Source organism: Perca fluviatilis, chromosome 22 (assembly GCF_010015445.1).
Source record: "Perca fluviatilis chromosome 22, GENO_Pfluv_1.0, whole genome shotgun sequence".
NCBI classification, from domain to species: domain Eukaryota; kingdom Metazoa; phylum Chordata; class Actinopteri; order Perciformes; family Percidae; genus Perca; species Perca fluviatilis.
The window spans coordinates 26,972,646-26,996,467 of record NC_053133.1 but is presented as its reverse complement, the minus strand read 5'-3'; the positions used below and the strand labels follow the sequence as shown (position 1 = coordinate 26,996,467).

The following is a 23,822-nucleotide window of genomic DNA, read 5'->3' as shown; positions in this document are numbered from 1 at the left end:
GCCTGAAGTATCACCAGGGGCTCTACACCTTAACTACATCGATGCACACGGAACATACTAAATCTGGGGCTACTTGTTTTGATATCGACTCGTTTTGACCGCCGAGGTGGTAGCGGCCGGTCGGAAACAACAAGAGCTACGGTGAGTTGTTCAAAAACCTTTCTTTTTAGTAAACTCTGGGTACACAAACAATGTTCTCAATGCTGAGTTCATGTGCAGATGTGCAGACCCCCGGTGATACTTAGAGCAAAGTCTCATGTTGTGTCGAGCCTTCTTAGTGTTTTAAAAATAGCTATTTTGAGGCTAGCATAAGGGGCCGTCCACACGGAAACGTTTTTTTGTGCAAACGCACATGTTTTGCATCGTTTGGGCCGACCGTCCAGACGAAACCTGCAAAAGCACTGCCTGAAAACGCACTTTTTTGAAACCTGGTCTCAGGGTGAAAAAATCCCAAAACGGCTCTCGTTTGGCTTCGTATGGACGGTGAATACGGATCCGTATCGATGATGTCATCGCCACACCCCTCTTTTACACCCTCTCCCACGGCCGCTGACGCACACAACTGCGTTGAAGCTAAGCCAGCACATCCATGCCCTTTTTCGTGTTTTTTTTTTCCTGACCCTTTTTATTTTTTTTTCCTACCCTTCCCTCTGAATTCTACACAAGATATATTGCTAACGTTATGTAGCCAACGTCATTCATGGATCATTGATGTTTGTTTGACTGCCGATGTTAGAGCTAGCTAACGTTAGCGCGCTAACGTTAGCTAGCTACTAGCGCGCTGCAATCATGCAAAATAAAAGGCAATCCAACAGCACATTATACAATGTAAACAAAGACACGTTTTCTTGCGGCAGCCTTTATAAAATGAGCAGTGGTGAAAGTGATTATAGTCCACGGATGTATTAAGAGAACGTTATAATCTAGTCATGTTATGATAGGAAGTGGAAATGACTATGCTCTTCTTCTCCGTTTTTGGGGAATTTCTGTAGCAGAAACAGCGCCGCCTATAGGCCTGGAATATGAAGTAGCGTGTTGAGTCATTTACAAGTGGATTCGTTTGGACGCAACTTTTCTTGAAACGAATCCAGGGAAGACGTGTAAAAAAAAGATCGTTTTGGTACGTGTGGACGGGGCCTAAAAGTGCCCCTAGCACTCCCATTCAAAAGGCCATTTGACCAAAAAACTAAAAGAGGGTAAATCTTAAAAGTGGCGATTCCGTCCTAAAATGCTTTTAAACGAAAGTTTAACTCGGGTACATTCACAAAAAGACCCTAGGTTGCATTTTGGCGAGAGTTAGGCTTTAAATGAGCTCTTCCTCCTCTCTGAAGACCTGAAGGTGTGGAGGACGGACCCCGGCTCCATCTTTGACTTTGACCCTCTGGAGGACAACATCCAGTCCAAGAGCCTCCGCAGGATGTCTGGTAGTTCCCCTGCCCCCCCCCCCCCTCTCTTCTACTAAAATAAACTACACCAGGCTGCGGCTGCTGTAGTTTACCACAACCAAGGCTTGAAAACAGATCTCGTGCCGCTTGTTTGAATTAACACCAGTACGAAAGGTCTTTCAATCTTTGTTCAGTGTTTTAGTCGCACTCGCCTTGTGGTTCACTTTGTAGATATTTTTTCATATTGTCAACAAATCCCATAAAGAGCCTCAAACGATCGGGGATTGTATTTTCTAACAAGTACTGTGTGTGTATCAGTGAGTCACACTGCTGTTCCTTCCTCGCCACTAACACACACTGTTAGTTTATTCTGGCTCAGTCACACACACACACACACCATCCTGCTGCCATGAATACTGCCCAGAGCACCAAGCGTACCGCTGAAAATAGTCCCCAACAAATGCACTATGTCCTCCTGTTTGTTTGGTGTGAACTACAGTCAGCAGCTGTTTTAGGAAATTCCTGAAACTGAGATTTGGGTACAGTAAAGATTAAGGGCCCTATCTTGCACCCGGTGCAGCGCGCGCAAAGCCCGACACAAGTCTCTTTGCTAGTTTAAGTCCGACGCAGTTGTCAGTTTCCTGTCCAGAGCCTGTGTTGTTTAAATAGCAAATGTACCTGTGGCCCATGGGCGTACTGGTCTTACAGGGAGGTGTGTTCAGGTGCATTCTGGGCGTGCTGGTCTTACAGGGAGGTGTGTTCATGTGCATTCTGGCTGTGCTGGTCTTACAGGGAGGTGTGTTCAGGTGCATTCTGGGCGTGCTGGTCTTACAGGGAGGTGTGTTCAGGTGCATTCTGGGCGTGCTGGTCTTACAGGGAGGTGTGTTAAGGTGCATTCTGGGCGTGCTGGTCTTACAGGGAGGTGTGTTCAGGTGCATTCTGGCTGTGCTGGTCTTATAGGGAGGTGTGTTCAGGTGCATTCTGGGCGTGCTGGTCTTACAGGGAGGTGTGTTCAGGTGCATTCTGGGCGTGCTGGTCTTACAGGGAGGTGTGTTCAGGTGCATTCTGGCCGTGCTGGTCTTACAGGGAGGTGTGTTCAGGTGCATTCTGGGCGTATTGCTATCTTGAGGCAGCGGGAAGTGATCATGCCATTGACCAACAAAAACCTGGTCCAAAGTCCATAACGCAGCATTTCAGTGTTATTTTAACAGAGCATTAGAATGCATACGCCTAGGCTTCGTGCACGCAGCGCACACATATGCTTGTTACACACACAGGGATACACAGCAGCACACACACACACAAACACACACAAAAAAAAAAAAAAAAAAACACACACCCCCGCCGCACACACACATGCAGAAGATTACAAATAAAAATATTACGGTGCAAATCCTCCATCATAACAGCAATGCTCCAAGGTCCAAACACACCTGGCTTTTAAAGGGAATGGGAGATGATCTCTGATTGGTTGATTGCATGTTACGCCCAAAACACACCTCTGATTAATGAAGACACTAAGTACAACCCTTTAGAACGGCGCACGGACACTTTTATCAGCCATCAAACTAGCAAAAGTGGATTTGGACACGCCCTAAATGCACCTGCGCCAGGCGCTTCACGCTTACATTGTTAAAATAGGGCCCTGCATCTTCAGAAGGATCCAATGGGCTCAGGTTTTTCCCAGGGGCCCAGAGACTACCAAAGTCGTACATATATCGACTACGAAATTACCCTATAGGACTAAAAAATAGACGCAAAACTGCCAAAAAAAAGATGCAAAACCTCCACAAAAAGATGTAAAGGCCTATTTTCTCATAATCCGTCCATGGCTGAGAGCCACAGACAGGAAGTCAGACTATTTGTACAGACGAACTAACACATTGGTTGGTTTTCGGTGTCACTGCCCGATGTGAGTCGAGTGCCAATGTGAGTTGCGCATGCTCAGATTCAAACGGTTTACGGCATAACGTGTTTTAACTGAAAATTGTGAAATCTGTAAAATAATAAACTTTTTCTCTTTACATACGATAACAGAAGATGGAAATAATTTCCAAAATGTTTTAGCTATCTATGATTGTTAGATTGCTAACGTTAGCTCAAAACGCCATTCAAGTGACAGCCTTTGTTGTGTCTGATTGCTAACTTGTAGCTAGCAGTCATTTCAAAAACGTTTTAGCTATCAACGATTGTTTGATTGCTAACGTTAGCTCAAAACGCCGTTAGCATATAGTAGCCTAATTGATTGCTAACGTTAGCTCAAAACGCCGTTAGCATCTAGTAGGCTACTTGATTGCTAACGTTAGCTCAAAACGCCATTAGCATCTTAGCTAGCAGTCATTGAAAAAACGTTTTAGCTAGTGCCCTAAATATAGAACACTAGTTTTAGCTATCCATGATTGTTTGATTGCTAACGTTAGCTCAAAACGCCGTTAGCATCTAGTAGGCTACTTGATTGCTAACGTTAGCTCAAAACGCCTTTAGCATCTTAGCTAGCAGTCATTTCAAAAACGTTTTAGCTAGTGCCCTAAATATAGGACACTAGTTTTAGCTATCCATGATTTTTTGATTGCTAACGTTAGCTCAAAACCCATAGACAGTATATTGGAGGCTACTTGTCGCAAAGTGACGCGCGCGCAACTCACATCTGCACTCGACTCACATCAGGTAGTGTCATTCGGTCTTTTCGTGGGATTTGCTGCCAATAAGAGAAATGTTGCGAGCCTCGTCCTTGAACACATGTTCCGATGTTTCTGTGTTTGTTACTCTCTCTCTCTCTCTCTCTCTCTCTCTCTCTTTCTTTGGCTCACTTTTTATTTCCTCTCCTTGTTTTCTGTTCTGTTCTGTCCATCCTTGTGTTTATTTCCGCCCCGGTGGTGGCTGCCCGGTAGAGCGGGCCGAAAGCAGACTCAGCCGGCAGCACTCGCAGCAGTCTGTCAGCCACAGCCGGGCGCAGTCGGTCAGCTCCCTGACCTCTGACCTCTGGGACCGCAGCAGCTCCGAAACGCCCGGTATCTTCACTCATGGCTTCCTTTCTCACTTTAGTCATATATATATATATATATATATATATATATATATATATATATATATATTTATACAGTACAGGCCAAAAGTTTGGACACACCTTCTCATTCAATGTGTTTCCTTTTTATTTTCATGACTATTTACATTGTAGATTCTCACTGAAGGCATCAAAACTATGAATGAACACATATGCAATTATATACTAACAAAAAGTGTGAATTAACTGAAAACATGTCTTATATTTTAGATTCTTCAAAGTAGCCACCCTTTGCTTTTTGATAATCTACGCAAACCCTTGGTGTTCTCTCAATGAGCTTCATGAGGTAGTCACCTGAAATGGTTTTACCTTTACAGGTGTGCTTTGTCAGGGATTAATTAGTGGAATTTTTTTCCTTATTATTAAAAAGCAAAGGGTGGCTACATTGAAGAATCTAAAATATAAGACATGTTTTCAGTTAATTCACACTTGTTACATAATTCCATATGTGTTCATTCATAGTTTTGATGCCTTCAGTGAGAATCTACAATGTAAATAGTCATGAAAATAAAAAGGAAACGCATTGAATGAGAAGGTGTGTCCAAACTTTTGGCCTGTACTGTATATATGCAGGGTTCATACGTTTTGAAAAAACCTGGATAAGTTATGGAATTTGAAAAATGCTAATTCCAGGCCTGGAAAGGTTTTGGAAACATAAAAAGACCCGGAAAGTTTTGGAAAAGTCATAGAATTTCAGGGAGCGATATTATGAATCCCACTATGAACCACATGCATTGTCGTTCATTTTAGGGTAAACTTTAACACAGATTTGTATTCTTATTGTATAATGTCGACTGACATTTTCGGGAACACATAGTCATGGAAATTTGCCAAAAAGTCATGGTTAAAATGCGTATGACCCCTGTATATCTACAGTATATAACAGGAAGGAGGGGCCGCCATCGGAGACACTCGCATGTGTTTTCCACGTTGTTTTGAAGTCTCTAATCCACAAATAAAACTAATTCTTCTTACAGGTTGTGCTGTTTGCCAGTTTGACTCACATCACTCACTCTGACATTTCTCTAAAATCCACCGTGTGTTCACAGCAGAGGAGGCTCTTCTTCATCAGTCGCTGGTTTCAAGAAGCTGTTTAAAAACTCAGTTTGTTTTTTCGTATGCACTTTGTCCAGCAGGGTGTGTGTTGTGCCTCCTGGATGTTTTTTTTTTTTTTATTGTGTTATTGTTTGAATGTTTCACTTCTGTTTGCCTTTCATTTTCTAGTTTTTATTCATGTTAATTAAAGATGCAGTAAGTGATGGTAATCCATTACACGTTTTGTCAAATTCAGGGAATAATAATATTTTCTGTGTGCGCTGGGAAAAATAATCCGGTTATAATACACAGCTCTGGCTGTGTAAATGAAAAACAGACAGAAAGAGCGTTCACGAGCCACAAAACACAGTTCCAGCCAATCAGAAACAGGCAGCGACAGTTGATGATGGTGGTGGTGGTGGTGGTGGTGGGGGCGGGGGTCCAGTAGTTATCAGTCCGTGAATCTGAAACCTCTGTGAGAGCTTTCTGTTTAACCAGAAACAGCTCTGAAGTCTCTAGCTCTGAACCCACCAGACTCCATTTAAAAAAGCTATAATTTTAGCGTTTATAGAGCCAACATATTCTCACATGTAAATCAGTAAACTATGTGTTTATTTCAACCAAAACTAGAGTTGTGATGGTTGGAAAAGTGGAAAGACAACCCAAAACGTCTTCTCATAGTTTTATTTAGTTTCTGTCGACTTTGAATGAAGTGTGTTTTACAATGCTAAAATGACTGTTTATTTACATGGAGTCTGGTGGGTTTAGCGAACGCAATTTCGCGGATGTTATTATGTTTAAAAAAAGGATCTTACTCTTTAACAGAAAGGTCTACCTCCTTAAACATCCTTTCCATAATGTTGTCAGACACTTACAATATTAATCTGAGCCTGTCAGCGGCAACACGAGAACTTTTGTGAAGGTAAATACAAGCTGGACAATTGTCCTATTAACTTGGCGGGGGGATGTGTAGTAGTTATCGGTCCATGAATCTGGGGGGGGAGGGCCCGGAGCCCCGAAGGGGGTTGTATTTCTTTGGCTGTTGAGTTCAAATATATATCAAAATATATGTAAACAATCTTGGCGCAGCATCGCGTACTGCACCTTTAATGGTGCTCTGTACAGCATCTTGTAACCAGGGTTTTGAAAGGTGCTGTATAAATAAAGTTTATTATAATTCTTTGGACTTATATATTCTGTGTGTGTGTGTGTGTGTGTGTGTGTGTGTGTGTGTGTGTGTGTGTGTGTGTGTGTGTGTGTGTGTCTGTGTGTGTCTGTGGCCCAGCTCCAGTCCTCCCTGGAGCGTACCATCAGGGCATCCACATGCACCAGCACCAGCAGCAGCAGCAGTATCACGGCTACATGCACCAGACCAGCATGTCGTCCGTCAGATCCGTCACCTCCCCCCCGCACTCCGCCACAATGGTATGTTCCATTTCACCCAGCCGCCTGTTATATAATAATAATATGATACCAATTGTTTTGTGGTTCGTATCCTATCATCTACAGCAGGGGCGTCAAACTCAACTTCACTGAGGGCCACACTGTGAAAAATAGAAACACATCAAGGGCCAGTATAGTTTATTGGCACGCTCAGCCATGTTTTCGCGCCGCGTTGCGGTAATATATCCGGGATGACGCCGACAGGGGAAATCAGTCATGTGACTTACATGTTTGCTACGTCACAACTTATTCGCCAAAGCTGTTTCCATCTCCCATTTTGCGCATTAACTCTTTTTCGAAAAAGGCAAAAACCACCTCAAGCGAGCGTAACAACTTTTTGTTGCGAATTTGAAGATGTTTTTTTTTTTAGAATTTTTCCGTTTCCACCGACATTTTCTAATGCGATAATTCAAAAATACTTTAATGGAAGCGCAACTAATGTATGATACAAATGTGTGATCCCAATTAAAATGCATAAGTGAGACTTTGTTGTTTTTAAAAGCTGTTTCCATCTCAGATTTTGCGCATTAGCTCTTTTTCTGAAAAAGGCAAAGAAAATGTTTGGTGTTTTAAGCCCCCGACGTCGCCTTCCAGGCAGCGCGGCAATGGTTATGTTCAGGATTAAGGTTAAGGTTAGCTGCCTGGAAGGCGACGTTTGAGGCTTAAAACACCATCGAGTGCAAAAACCAAATCAAGCGAGTGTAACAACCTTTTTTGCGAATTTGAAGAAGTTGTTTTTCGAAATTTTGCCGTTTCCACCGACATTTTCTAATGCGATACTTCAAAAATACGTTGATGGAAATGCGGCTAATGCAGGGTTGTCAAACTCAACTTCCCAGAGGGCCACACTGGAAAATAAGAACCACATCAAGGGCCAGACATGTTTAGTTTATTGATAGGCTTTTATTTAATCGAAAGTAAAATATATTTGACTGTATTATTGCACGTGTCATATAGTCTTCTCGCTTACAAATTTGGTCGACATAAAGTCCTAAAGAAGTCAGGAAAAAGTTCCTCAGCCATCGTAGAAAAGAAGCGCCCAAAAACGTCAGAAAAAAATGACAAAAATTTCGGCAAAAGTGACAAAAACGTCAGAAAAAGTGGAAAAAAACTTCAGAAAAATTGACAAAAACTTCGGCAAAAGTGACAACAAAGCCAGAAAAAGTGACAAAAACTAGGTGGGCCAAAATGTATCGTGAACCTAAACTGATATGCGGGCCGGATCATAATCTGTGAGGGGCCGGATTTGGCCCGCGGGCCTCGAGTTTGACACGTTTGCTGATGTATGATACAAATGTGTGATCCAATTAAAACACATAAGAGAGACTTTGTTCAGAGTTTTTACAGAATGAAATGTAACAGATTCACAACACCGTCTTGGCCTAAAAATTGGAGGGCACCAGCTATACTTTTCTTTCACACTGGTTAGTTGCTGAGTGGTGCATTCTGGGCATTCTTGTCCCCTGATTTTAAAGCCCCCCCACTCTCCCTGTGATGTCTGATGTCGTCTGCAGCGTGTTTACCGGGCGCTGTACGACTACGCGGCGCAGGACCACGACGAGGTCTCCTTCAGGGACGGAGACGTCATCGTCAACGCTCAGCCCATCGACGAGGGCTGGATGTACGGCACCGTGCAGCGCACCGGCAAGTCTGGCATGCTGCCGGCGAACTACGTGGAGTGCTGCAACTAGAGGAGAGAGGAGAGAGGTAGAGAGGTAGAGAGGGAGAGAGGTAGAGAGGGAGAGAGGTAGAGAGGTAGAGAGGGAGAGAGGTAGAGAGGGAGAGAGGTAGAGAGGGAGGAAGGGAGAGGGACAGGGGGGAGAAATGGTAAAAATGTGATGAATGAAATCCGCCCTTGCTGTTAAAAAGTCAGCAGTCGGTGATGTTCCTTGCATTTCAGGGATGGTTTACATTTTTTGGATGTTTCAAATACAGACAAAAATGTGTTTTTGTTTTTTTTTTAAATCAGGAAATAGACCAGAATGCAATGCAGCTACAGGGACAAGGAGCTGTGTTGGAGACCGTTTCCATATCACAGAAATAGTTCCCTATATAGTGCGTTCGGCATTTTGTACAGTAGTGGTGTTCGAATCCTCCGCGGTCACTATATAGTCCTATTATGAAATACCCACAATGCACTGCTAATTTGAGTGTACATACGATGTACAGTACAGGCCAAAAGTTTGGACACACTTTCTCATTCATTTTTTTTTTTTTTTTTTTTTTTTTTTTTATGTGTTTTTCTTTTTTTTTTTTTTTTTTTTTTTTTTTCATGAGGTAGTCACCTGAAATGGTTTTCACTTCACAGGTGTGCTTTGTCAGGGTTAATTAGTGGAATTGTTTCCCTTATTAATAAAAAAGCAAAGGGTGGCTACTTTGAAGAATCTAAAATATAATACATGTTTTCAGTTATTTCACACTTTTTTGTTAAGTACATAATTCCATATGTGTTCATTCATAGTTTTGATGCCTTCAGTGAGAATCTACAATGGAAATAGTCATGAAAATAAAAAAGGAAATGCATTGAATGAGAAGGTGTGTCCAAACTTTTGGCCTGTACTGTACCTTACATTTTACTCCTGTATACCCACAATGCAACGTGGCCGTGTTTTACCCGGAGGAGAAGAAGAAGAAGCAGCCGTGGAAACTGAAAAGGAAAAATGGAGCTGGCTTTAGTTTCTAAACAGTGGTTAATAATATATATATATATAATATACAACATTTTACTATTCTCCTGGGTGCTGTGTTTGCTGTTCGTTTTTTTCTGCTCTTTTTTTTGACGTTTTTGTTGAATTGTTTACCATGTTTTTTAAAGCTTTTTCCGACATTTTTATGACGTTTTTCAACGTTCTTTTATCACTTTTTCTTCAAATGCTATAACATTTAATAAAACGTGAAAGCAGTGAACTGATTATTTATTTTACTTGTGAAGAGCGTCGTATTGAACCATCCAAGGTATTTCTTTTTTTTTTGACAATTTGGTTGAAAGAAACCCAAATTTATGATCCAGAAACTTTTGGAAAATGGCTCAAATTTTGACCGGAGGACAACACAAGGGTGAAGAGGCATTTTGGGAAATGTAGGCAATAACCAACTAAAGACGAAGCAGTCGAGGCTGTCTGACGTGAATTTTTAAAAACAAAAACAATAGCCTGAATTAGGGCTGGGCAATATATCTATATTATATCGATATTGTGATATGAGACTAGATATCGTCTTAGATTTTGGATATCGTGATATGACATAAGTGTCTTTTCCTGGTTTTAAAGGTTGCATTACAGTAAAGAGATGTACTTTTCTGAACTTACCAGACTGTTCTAGCTGTTCTATTATTTGCCTTTTCCCCACTTAGACATTATATCCACATTACTGATGATTATCTAAAATCTAAGTGTGAAGATATTTTGTTAAAGCCCCAATTTTCAACCCTAGAATATCGCTGCAATATCGATATTGACGTATTGGGTCAAGAATATCGTGATATCTGATTTTCTCCATATCGCCCAGCCCTAGTCTGAATACTCTGAACATCACCGACTGCTGATATAAGAACGGAGACGTTCTTTTGTTGAGGTGGAAAGAAAAGCAAGCGAGAGAAGACGCAAAGATATTAATCTAGCATGCTGTCGATAAGTTATGTCAAATATTACAACTAGAGAAGGGAATAAGAGCGGAAGGATGCATGAAGGTAGAAGGTAGAAGAGATTGGAAGAATCTGTCATTTTCACATGACCTGCAACAAACTATATCCGATTATATTTTTCAGCAATTCAAGCACATTATGAATACAATTTGTTATCATTTGCAAAAATAAATAGCAGTGCAAGTGGACGCTATATTTAGGATATTTTCTGAGCTTCACCTAGCTGTCAGACGGCCCTTTACGACAGGGAACTGAAGCCGTTCTCTATGTTCTCTTCAAAGCCACCAGACTCCTTTGACCAAATATTTTCATTTTGACATTTCATGTCATTTTAAATCGCAGGACACGGGAGTTGAGTCCACCACAGTCACACAATAACACAGAATAACTAGAGAGGTGTGAATGCTGTGTGCGCTACCCAGTATGTCTGAAAGATGTGGGACATTTTAACGTTTGAACGGGGTTTCTCGGTAAGTGTATGAACGAGTGGATAGCAGTTAAAAAATTTAACGAATCTGGGTCAAATCTGAAAATTCCGTCCATTCACTTGAATGGGGGGAAAAATGTTGAATATTTCAGAAATTATAAAAGTTATGGAAAATGTGTATATAAGCAGCACTGTCCTAATCGTGCTGAACGTTTGGACGATTGAATGACGTTTCTATGTCGAAAAATATGGAAGGAGTTGCAAAAAAGAGAAAATGGGTACGGAAAAATAATGAATACGTAGAAGAACAGCCTTCAGCATTCACACAAACTAACCGACGGAGGCAGCGGCAGAGCAGCAACTCCCGTGTCCAACGAGGTCAAATTAATACATTTTTGTCAAAGGAGTCTGGTGGCTTTGAAGAGAGCGGAGATAAGAAGCTCGTACAACCACAAAATCCAAACGTAACGATGGAGGAGAAAAGGAGAGGAGCAGAGAAAAGGAAACACATTCAGATCTGACATTTGGGTTTTTAGAATTGGAAGATAAGGATACATTTAGAAAAACACAAGTACATTTCTGGCTTTTTACTCGGAAATGATGCAACCAAAGGAAGGAGGGATGAGTGGAGGAATTAAAAAAAATAAATAAATAAATAAAGGCGACAATAACACATTTGTAGGAACAAAGCTTTAGAGATCTCTCAAGTTTAATCATTTATTTATCCTGAGTTTTAATTAATGTCCAGGTGAGTGTAGTTTTAGTTTTTGACTTCTGAAATATAATTACACAAAGACAGAAAGATCCGACAGGTTCTCACTCCCAACGCGTCAAATACGGATGCCTGGTCGGGTGCCTTTGGCGTTGTTGTTGACGCTAAAAGTCTCCTTTAGCGTCAGATCTAAACGCGCTTGGTTGGGATTATTGGCGTCACTTTTGACGCAGTTATGTTAAGGAAAAGGTCGTTGGAGGGCTTACATTTCCATTACAAGTGGGACAAGAACGGGACAGTTGGGTTTAGGTAAAGAAGAACGGGACAGTTGGGTTTAGGTAAAGAAGAACGGGACAGTTGGGTTTAGGTGAAGAAGAACGGGACAGTTGGGTTTAGGTGAAGAAGAACGGGACAGTTGGGTTTAGATAAAGAAGAACGGGACAGTTGGGTTTAGATAAAGAAGAACGGGACAGTTGGGTTTAGGTAAAGAAGAACGGGACAGTTGGGTTTAGGTACAGAAGAACGGGACAGTTGGGTTTAGGTAAAGAAGAACGGGACAGTTGGGTTTAGATAAAGAAGAACAGGACAGTTGGGTTTAGATAAAGAAGAACGGGACAGTTGGGTTTAGGTAAAGAAGAACGGGACAGTTGGGTTTAGGTAAAGAAGAACGGGACAGTTGGGTTTAGGAAAAGAAGAACGGGACAGTTGGGTTTAGGAAAAGAAGAACGGGGCAGTTGGGTTTAGGAAAAGAAGAACGGGGCAGTTGGGTTTAGATAAAGAAGAACGGGACAGTTGGGTTTAGATAAAGAAGAACGGGACAGTTGGGTTTAGGAAAAGAAGAACGGGGCAGTTGGGTTTAGGTAAAGAAGAACGGGGCAGTTGGGTTTAGATAAAGAAGAACGGGACAGTTGGGTTTAGATAAAGAAGAACGGGGCAGTTGGGTTTAGGAAAAGAAGAACGGGACAGTTGGGTTTAGATAAAGAAGAACGGGACAGTTGGGTTTAGGAAAAGAAGAACGGGGCAGTTGGGTTTAGATAAAGAAGAACGGGACAGTTGGGTTTAGATAAAGAAGAACGGGGCAGTTGGGTTTAGATAAAGAAGAACGGGACAGTTGGGTTTAGATAAAGAAGAACGGGACAGTTGGGTTTAGATAAAGAAGAACGGGAGAGTCGGGGTTTAGGAAACGTGACACGCGGGACACGATCCCCGGTCTCCTGGGTGAACGTCCTGTGTTGTTTGACCCATTCACCCCTCCCCCACCCCCCCGACCAACCTCCCTATGCGGTATTTCGGCCTTTCATACTACTCCCTACCGTAGCCTCTCTTAGTGCTACATCATCTTCAAACGTCGTGTAGCTGCTGCTCTCCCCGGTGCGTTCTACTCACGCTGAAGGCGCTTTTTGCGTTATTTCTGACGCTGACCGCCACTGCCCAAACGTATTTTACGAGCTCGGAGTGAGAACGCGTTGAAAGGTCCCACAGTGGCACGGCTTTGGTTTTAAACAGCAACACTAACCTCTGTGTGTTGTAAAAGTCTTCACTAACACACCGGGTCTTTCTGTGTCTCTTTAGTCAGTTACTGTAATAAAAGCGTCCCCGTGCTGTGCAGAAGACTTAACACACAGACTGACATTTAAAGGGACTGTAAAGTACGTCAGGCCTTGACATTTCTCTCTATGTCGCAGACTATTTTGATACACGGGCTCCTGTCTATGTTTTTTTGGAAAGATATATTTTACTCTTGTACCTGTATGTGTCCAGTGCGTTGTGTTTTTCGGGTCTGTTGGTCTTGCTGTGTGGATTGCATCGCGCGGTCATTCTCATCGTTTTGTATTGAATCAAAACTTCACTCTGCCATGATTTGTCATTCTAGCTGGAGAGCGTTTTTTTGTACGTTTGATTTCATAAACACAATAGAATATAATTAACCGTGTATTCATAAGTTAACTTTGTTCATTTTGGGAAGACATTGGGGGGGAGGGATTTTGTTTTGGCTTCTAATGTCACCGTTGTAAAGTTTTTTTTTTATTTAGTCCGTATGTCGTCACAGATTATAGTAAGTTTATTTGAAGATGTATATCACTCGATCTCAGTTATGTTTTGTTTGCCATGTGATAATTGCAGTGTGTTTCATGTTGTAGAAATAAAATATGAATAATTTGTCAGCAGGAGTGTGGTTTTTCTTATTTAGAATCTCAGACAATGTTTTCAATTCATGTTTATTTGAATAGCTTGATGCTTTATAGACATTTATGCAACAAATCTCCAGTGTACAGCATCACAGCATTTATAGCTATTATTTGACAATGCTCGTCAATAGAAAGGCTTTAAAACTGTCATTAAAAAAACAAACATTAAACACTGCCACAATCATTTATACACCAGGGTTCAACGCTAAGGTTTTTTTTTTCACTTGTCCGGTCGGGCCAGTAAAAAAAAACAAATTCTACTTACCCAAAGTCATTTTTTACTGGCCCCTTACAATGTCTCTTTTTTTTTGCTTGGAAAAAAGTTTTTTTTTTTTAAATGGGAGGGGAAAGCCTTGGAAAACATAGCAAAAAATATCGAAAAAATGTCAAACTTTGGGGAAAAAAGTCAAAAAACTGTAAAAAAAGAAAGAAAGAAATAGACAAAAAAAAGTGTCAAAAATGTAAACGAAGAACGTCACAGAAGTCAAACATTGAAAGCATCGAAAGTTTAAAATAATGTCAAAAGCATTAAGCGCTCACTCAATTCTTGATTGGCCAACAGCACATTCAAAAAATCCGATGATTTATGATACGATGACGCCTGAACAGGCGACTGGGTAGTTTTATTAAGTTGTCCCGGGCCATTGGGCAACCCTTATTGTTGAACCCTGTACACATATTCATATGTATTGCAAATTAAAAAATGGCCAATAGAGCTCAACAGTGTGGTTCCGGAAGTAAAAAAATCCCATTCATTTTCTCCATAAGGATTTAGATTAGCAGCCATAATGTCTAAACCATCCCATAATGTCTAAACCATTCGAGGCAGACTGACCACGAGCTACGAGGTCGTGAAACGAAAGTCTCTGCTCCTGTAGAAGCTAGAAGTCTGTATGAAATCACCCTTGTTTTAAGAAAAACATGTTTTTATCCGCGATCTTATGGAGAAAAACAACAGTACCCACAATCCTAAGCGTAACAGCCAATGTCTCTGATTGGTCCAACTCGCTGTTACCATAGAAACGTTAACTGTAACCGGGGAAAACGCGAATGGCTAAAGTGGGCTTCTAGCATTGAAGTCTATGATTTGTTCATGTATTTTAAGACCAAACCCTCCCTGATCCATTGGAAGAATGAGTTAAAATCTTTTGGGTTAAAGATAAAAAAAAGAAAGGAAAAAAAGCCCTTGAATTGATTTATTTATTTGAAACTCTTAATTTAATTTGAGATAGCCCCTTCTATTTATTTATTTTTTTATTTCTTTTCTTTTATATCATTCTGTATGTTGTTTTGTACGGTATAAGCTCCTAGGTTTTGTTTATATGCTCGACCCGAGGCAATAGCTCTGTTTTTTTAGATGGATTTGTGATTGTGACTTGTTTGTTTGTTTGTATATTTGTATTCTGAATTTTTTAAGGCACTTCCGCAATTGCAGCACTTCGGCGAACCGGATGCTTTGTCCATTAATATTATACGGTCTATGGTTAGACCTTTATTTCACAACTTTTTTTTAAAATTTATTTTCTACATATATTTTTTCTGTATATGCACATCTGGTATTTACCTGTTGCATATGTACATACTAGCGTTGCACCTATGTTCTTTACTACTACTAATAATAACAAAACATTTTCTTACTAATTTACTTCCGTATTCTTTTTACCGGATATACGCTATCTTCTCCTTCCTCAGCGGTTTAGGGCAACGGGTAAACAAATGGCGCAAGCAACGAGCAAGGCTTGTAGCGTCCCGGGCTGCTGCTGTTACTCCCAGAAGCAGCCGTATCTGTCGTTTCACTCCTTCCCTGTCCACGGTGAAGTCCGACGGAGATGGATTCAGGCTATCCGGCGGGAAGAAGGACCGGACTTTACCATTCAAACCGGGAGCACGTACGTCTGCAGCAGACACTTCACGTTAGACGACTACGTTTTAGGGATGAGTTCCCCCTTCTCCATCACTATCCTCCGGCTGAAAGCAGACGCCGTCCCGAGCCTGTTCCCCTGGAACGATTTCACCCCTGGAGGGAAAATGGACCGTGTGTATGAGCGGAGCCAAAAACGGCCGCCGGTACCGTCCGTAGGAGCCGAGATAAAGGACGTAACACGGCCGCCGGTACCGTCTGTAGGAGCCGAGATAAAGGACGTAACACGGCCGCCGGTACCGTCTGTAGGAGCCGAGATAAAGGACGTAACACGGCCGCCGGTACCGTGTGTAGGAGCCGAGATAAAGGACGTAACACGGCCGCCGGTACCGTGTGTAGGAGCCCAGATAAAGGACGTAACACGGCCGCCGGTACCGTCTAGGAGCCCAGATAAAGGACGTAACACGGCCGCCGGTACCGCCCGTAGGAGCCGAGATAATGGACGTAACACGGCCGCTGGTACCGTCTGTAGGAGCCGAGATAAAGGACGTAACACGGCCGCCGGTACCGTAGGAGCCGAGATAAAGGACGTAACACGGCCGCCGGTACCGTGTGTAGGAGCCCAGATAAAGGACGTAACACGGCCGCCGGTACCGTCCGTAGGAGCCCAGATAAAGGACGTAACACGGCCGCCGGTACCGTCCGTAGGAGCCGAGATAAAGGACGTAACACGGCCGCTGGTACCGTCTGTAGGAGCCCAGATAAAGGACGTAACACGGCCGCCGGTACCGTTTGTAGGAGCCCAGATAAAGGACGTAACACGGCCGCCGGTACCGTCTGTAGGAGCCCAGATAAAGGACGTAACACGGCCGCCGGTACCGTCTGTAGGAGCCGAGATAAAGAAGGCGTTGTATGACGCTTTGAAACGGGAACACGATTATGCGACGCCGCTGCCTGCAGGTAAGAAATCCTACTTCCTGTCACGTTATGTAGTTAGTAGTAGTAGTAGTAGTAGTAGTAGTAGTAGTAGTAGTACTAACACACAGACACACACAGACGCACACACTCAGACATACACGCACAGAAACACACACACAAACACAAAGACAAACACACACACACAAAGACACACACGCACACAGAAACACACAAACACACACACAGACACACAAACAAAGACACACACACACACACACACAAAGACACACACACACACACACACACAAAGACACACACGCACACAGAAACACACAAACACACACACAGACACACAAACAAAGACACACACACACACACAAAAACAAAGACCACACACACACACACACACAAAGACACACACGCACACAGAATCACACAGACACACACACAAACACAAAGACACACCGCGCACAAAAACGTACAGAAACACAGAAACACAACCACACACAAACACACACACACAGAAACACACACAAACACAAAAACACACGCAACACAAAACAACACAACACAGAAAACACAAAACACACACAAAACAAACACAAAAAATAACACAAAACACACATACATACAAACACACACACACACAAACAAAAACCAGAAACACACACACACAAAGAGACACACACGCCACAGAAACACAAAACACACACACACACACAAACACACACACAACCAGAACACACAACACAAACCCACACAAAGACACACAGGGCCACAGAAACACACAAACCAAAACACACACACAAACACACACAAACACAAAAGACACACACAGAACACACACAAATACACACAAAACAAAAACACACCCACAGAAACACAAAGAAACAACACACACACACAGAAAACACACAACGCACAGAAACACACACTCACAACAGAAACACACACAACACACACACAGAAACACACACAAACAAAAGACACACTGGCACAAAGACACACACACACAGAAACACACACACACAGAAAACAACACAAACACAGAGAAACACACACAGACACACACGCACAGAAACATACACACACACACAAGAACACACACAAACACAAAGAACAGCAGCACACAGAACAAACACAAAGAACCACAGCACACACAACAACACACAAACAACAAAGACACACACACACACACACACAAAGACACAACGCACACAGGAAACACACACACAGAAACACAAACAACACACAGACCACAGAAACACAAAGACTTACAAGAAACCACAACACACACACACAAACACACACACACACAAACAACACACGCACAGAAACACACACACAGACACAAAAGACAACACACACACACAAAAGACACAAACACACACAAGAACACAGACACACACACAAAACACACAATACACACAGAACCACCACACACACAGAAACACACAAACACAAAGACACACACACACAAAGACGTACAAAAACACACAGACACACACACACACACACAAAGAAACACACACACACACAAACGACACACCAAAGGACACACAGAAACGCACACAACCACAAAGACACACCCACAAAGAACAAAGCAACAAAGACACACACACAAACATACAAAACAAAAAACACACACACAGAAACACACACACACACAGAAACACACACAAAACACACAAGAAACATACAAAACAAACCACAAAGCACACACACACAAAAGACACATCACACAAACACACACAAAAACATCGAGAGTAACACATATAATCCACACACAACACACACACACACACACACACACACACACACACACAACACACACACAAACACAAAACAACAACCAGAGACACAGACACACACAGAACACACACAGAAACACACACAAACAAAAAGACAAGCACACACAAACACAAACACAAAAAAAGAACACAGAAAACAAACACATACACGCACGGAAACAAAAAGAAAAACAAAAACAGACACAGAACAAGCAACACACATCACACACAAAAACAAACAAACCACACAACCACACAAAACACAAAACCAAAAACAACAACCAGACACACACGCACATAAACACACACACACACACACACACAAAGACACACACACACAAAAAAACACAACACACAAAACACACACAAAAAAAGCACAAACACAGAAAACAAGCACAGACACACACAAACACAGACACACAAACACAAAGACACACACGCACACAGAAACACACACGCACACAGAAACACACAAACACACACACAGACACACAAAGACACACACGCACACAGAAACACACAAACAGACACACACGCACACAGAAACACAGAAACAGACACACACACGCACAGAAACACACACGCACAGACACACACACACACAAAGACACACATGCACACAGAAACACACACAAAAAAAACACAAACACAAAAGAAACACACACAAAAGACACACCACACACAGACACACACACATACACAGAAACACACACAAAGACACACACTCACACATAAACACACACACACAGAAACACACACAAACAAAAAAAGACACACACACACAAAGACACACACGCACACAGAAACACACACAGACACACACAGAAACACACACAAACACAAAGACACACAAACACAAAGACACACACGCACAGAAACACACACACACACAGAAACACACAGAAACACAAAGACACACACGCACACAGAAACACACACACACAGAAACACACAGAAACACAAAGACACACACGCACACAGAAACACACGCACACAGAAACACACACACACACACACAAAGACGCACACAGAAACACACACCCACAAAGACACACACGAACACACAAACACAAAGACACACAAACACAAAGACACACGCACACAGAAACACACACAGACACACACAAAGACACGCACACAGACGCACACACACTGACAGAAACACACACACACACACACACACAACACAAAAAACGCACACAGAAACACAACACACACACACACACAAAGACGCACACAGAAACACACACCCACAAAGACACACACGAACACACAAACACAAAGACACACAAACACAAAGACACACGCACACAGAAACACACACACACACACACAAAGACACACACACACACAAAGACACACACAAACACAAAGACACACACGCACACAGAAACACACACAGACACACACAAAGACACGCACACAGACGCACACACACTGACAGAAACACACACACACACACACACACACAGACACACACACCCCCACATGGCTACATTATCTGAGACTTATGTAAATAGGCCTAATTGTTCATTTCCATCAACCTTAAAAGTTGATCAGAAGAAATGCTGTTATTCTCCACAGGGCTTTATTAATGCCACTCAACTGAATGAATGAATGAATGAATGAATGAATGAATAACTGACTGAATGAATGAATGAATGAATGAATGAATGAATGAATAACTGAATGAATAACTGACTGAATGAATGAATGAATGAATGAATGAATGAATGAATGAATAACTGAATGAATAACTGACTGACTGAATGAATGAATGAATAACTGACTGACTGAATGAATGAATGAATGAATGAATGAATGAAATGAATGAATAACTGAATGAATAACTGACTGACTGACTGACTGACTGACTGAAAGTGTTAATTCTCCCCAGGTATGCTAGACGGGACGGTTGAGTACATCGAGTACCTGGAGGCCCAGCTGAAGAACGCCTTGCGGCCGCCGTCGTCAGACCTCTTCGGCCGCTACTGCGCGTCAGACGACCAGATGAGATTCTACACCAGGTTTCCGTCCGAGCGCGTGTTTCGGATCTTCTGGGAGTCCATCGCCCCTTCTGCCTCTCGGCTGCTCTCCTGGACTGAAGCCCAGAGGATCGGCGAGGGCTCCGGTGACCTCCTCGCCAGTCCCAGCCCCCCTAGCACGCTGCCGTTAATCGATGAATTTCTGATTTACTGTATGCAAGTAGCGGTCGGCGCGAAGGAGCAGGTCATCGCCGACACGTTCCGGATACGTTTAACCGCAGTGAGCCGTGTGACCATCACCTGGGCCAATTACCTCTACTTCCTTCTGGGGGCGCTTCCTCTTTGGGCGAGCAGGGAGAAGGTGAAGGCCGCCATGCCCGGAAAATTCAAGAAGTGCTGTCCCGATGTCCGTGTGATACTGGACTGCGCTGAGATTCCCGCGGCGGCGGCGGCGACGGCTTCCTCTTCGCGATCGCGAGCGTCCTCCCGCTGCAGAAACGGGACGACCTTTAAGGTAGGGGGGCTGTGCAGTTAATCGAAAATGTAATCGTGATTATGATTTTTTTAGGGCTCCCTGTCGGTACACGATCCGTTCAGCGCGTGCGCGAAAATGTTCTGCGCATGCGCTGTTGTACGAGGATTTACGACACCGCCCGTTCGCGATATTACGAATCCCACTATGGCCACGCCAAGACCCGCCCTTCAATAGCATTCACACACTACTATTGGCCAGGCGTCCATGCTTACACGTACAGGTCCTATCCCCTGACCAATCCCTAACCCTAACCTTAACCACTAGAGGTGAAATGCCTAACCCCAACCAATCAAGCTGCTTCGTAGGGCGGGTCTTGGCGTGGCCATAGTGGGATTCGTAATTTTGCCGCCCGTTCTGGTTCCACGCTTCCGGTCGACAGCCAGGCTAACGTTAGTTTAGCTAACGGCTAATTCGGCTAAGCGCTAGCTGAGACAGCATGTAGCTAAACTTTAAAAGACCCTCAAAATAAAACTTGAAAATAAACGTTAACATATATAACAGCTGTTACGTCAGTTCTACTTTACTTGTGCTCATTTAAAATACAATCACTCAATATTTGTCTTTATTGTTATTATGTTACTGTTAAGTCTTAATGTAGCTGTAGCCTGCTTCTCCCATTGAGTTTGACTTAACGTTATTTTAGACTGAATCTAGCTGTCAACGTCCCGTTAGCCGAATTAGCTGTTAGCTAAACTAACGTTTGCTTCCCGGTGGAGGCTAGCCATAGGCTAGCGTGGAACAGATCGTGCAGGTCGTAAACAGTAATATCTTGCGCATGTGCAGAACGGATCGTGTACCGACAGATACGACACTGCACAATCTGTTCCACGCTAGCCTCCACCGGGAAGCTAACGTTAGTGTAGCTAACGGCTAATTCGGCTAACCGCTAGCTGACAGCTAGATTCAGTCTAAAATAAAGTTAAGTCAAACTTAATGTGGAGAAGCAGCTACAGCTACATTAAGACTTTACAGTAATAACAAAAAAGTGTTGAGTGATTGTATTTTAAATGAGCACAAGTTAAGTAGAGCTGACGTAACAGCTGTTATGTGTGTTAACGTTTATTTTCAAGTCATTGCTGTCTCAGCTAGCGGTTAGCCGAATTAGCCGTTAGCTAAACTAACGTTAGCTCAGCTGTCGACCAAAAGCGTGAAACAGGTCGCGCAGTGTCGCGAATCCTCGCACAACAGCGCATGCGCGAACATTTTGCGCACGTGCAGAACGGATCGTGTACCGACACGCCCAACGATCCCAAAAACAGAAAATAATCGAGAAAATTTTTTTCTGAATGAAAAGATCAACTTTAAATAGTTAAAGTATTACGGCAAATTTCACAGACGTATGTGTGTTTTTGTTGTTGTTTGTTTTACTGTTTATTTATTTAACTTTTTCCATTGTTTTTTTTTAAAGGACTAAGCCACTGTTTGTTGAAATAGTTCTTATCCCGGTCTCCCCTGGCTGTAGATAGGTGGGCCAACGCATGTTTTGTCTCAGTGCAAGTAATTAGGTTGTTTTTTTTTTTGTCTTTTGTTGGCTCACTTTTGCTCACTTTTACTCACAGCATGCTAACCGGTAGGGCTGTGCTCGATTTAAAGAAATTCTTAGTCGACTAACACTCGTTCAGTTGTATCGACTGATCGATTAGTTGATTTAATCGACAGATCTGTCAATCTGAGTTTCTCCGCAAAGAGTCATGCATAAAGCGCCACTTTAATTCTTGTGTTTACCAGAGATGTGCTCGTACGTTTCTTGGAAATAAGTCATTCAGCATGAAAAAAAACATCAAACATGACTAATGGACTAAAGAAATCTAAGTTGACCAAGACCAAAACGACCGATTAGTCGACTAATCCACTAAGAGGGAGCAGCCCTAGTAAGTATTAGGGCAAATTTCATAAATCAGTTTTACTGTTGATTTATTTAAAGTTTTTTTAAGTTCAGTAGTTGCAACATCTCTCCAGAAGTTAACGAGTAATCGTGTCAAATTATCGAGATTTCAACATTGACCGAAAATAATCGTGATTATGTTTTTTTATGCAGCCCTACTTTAAGGGACTGATCGGAGTCGCCCCCCACGGTCTGGTGACCTTCTTCTCGCCGCTGTACGCTGGAAGCGTCTCGGACGAGGAGATGACGAAGGTCAGCGGGGTCCTTCCCTTACTCGAGCCAGGGGACGAAGTGGTGGCCGGCGAAGGATTCGGCATCGGAGAGCTCCTTTCCGGCGTCGGGGCGAAACTGGTCGCTGCGCCGGTCGAGCGTTCAGCCCGCTCCGGGATTACGAGAGAGGACGGCGAGAAGACGCAAGCCGTGGCGCGCCTCAGGACGGTGGCGGGAAGGGTGATAGGCCGAATTAAGTCCAATCACATCTGGGACTCGCCCGTACCTCCCGCTCTGATGGGCACGGTCAGGCAGATCTGGCACAACTGTTGTGTTATGGTGAATTTTCAAGGACCTTTGTCTTTAGACGAAGACTGAGATCTGGAGAGGATGTCGGGATGCGATGATGCATACCAGGGCTGCACAATCAATCGCAAATCTATCGAAATCGCAATATGGACTATAGTGCAATATCCAAATCGCAATGTTTGTTAAAGGCAAAATGTGTCAAACCGTTCTGAATGAAGTATTGTGGGGCTGCAGAGATGTCTTTTTTTTTTTTTTTTTACAATATTTTTATATATTTTTCAATGAAAATGAGAATAATGATACAAAAATGATCATTCCCTCCAATATTGTGCATTATATCGCAATTGCAATATCAGTCAAAATAATCGCAATTATATATTTTCCTCATATTGTGCAGCTGTTGCATTCTTATCCTGGTTTTGGGTTTGCTC

At 42.7% G+C, this 23,822-nt stretch overlaps 2 protein-coding genes across 9 annotated transcripts in view; both read left to right on the top strand.

Moving 5' to 3' along the window:
- LOC120552564 (nebulette-like) overlaps positions 1–9,143 on the top strand; it is a 67,036-nt gene extending 57,893 nt beyond the window's left edge. For 3 of the 4 annotated variants that reach the window (XM_039790732.1, XM_039790731.1, XM_039790730.1), the window contains 4 exons: positions 1,332–1,424; positions 4,277–4,396; positions 6,770–6,909; positions 8,442–9,143. In XM_039790732.1, coding sequence (XP_039646666.1) covers positions 1,332–1,424; positions 4,277–4,396; positions 6,770–6,909; positions 8,442–8,618 — 530 coding nt within the window. In that variant the 3' untranslated portion in view covers positions 8,619–9,143. The remainder of the gene's footprint in view (positions 1–1,331; positions 1,425–4,276; positions 4,397–6,769; positions 6,910–8,441) is intronic. The other variant, XM_039790733.1, reaches the window with a different exon arrangement.
- Positions 9,144–15,593: 6,450 nt separating this feature from the next.
- Positions 15,594–23,621, top strand: LOC120552563. 5 transcript variants are annotated; one of them, XM_039790727.1, is made up of 5 exons: positions 15,594–15,986; positions 16,032–16,166; positions 16,341–16,719; positions 20,365–20,966; positions 23,026–23,621. In XM_039790727.1, exons 1-5 carry the CDS (start codon positions 15,615–15,617, stop codon positions 23,458–23,460), a joined length of 1,923 nt encoding a protein of 640 aa, XP_039646661.1. In that variant the 5' UTR covers positions 15,594–15,614; the 3' UTR covers positions 23,461–23,621. The 5 variants fall into 5 exon arrangements, with proteins under 5 accessions (XP_039646661.1, XP_039646662.1, XP_039646660.1 ...); XM_039790728.1 differs by lacking the exon at positions 16,032–16,166 and having other exon boundaries at positions 15,594–16,031; XM_039790726.1 differs by having other exon boundaries at positions 15,594–16,121.
- The last annotated feature ends 201 nt before the right edge of the window (positions 23,622–23,822 follow it).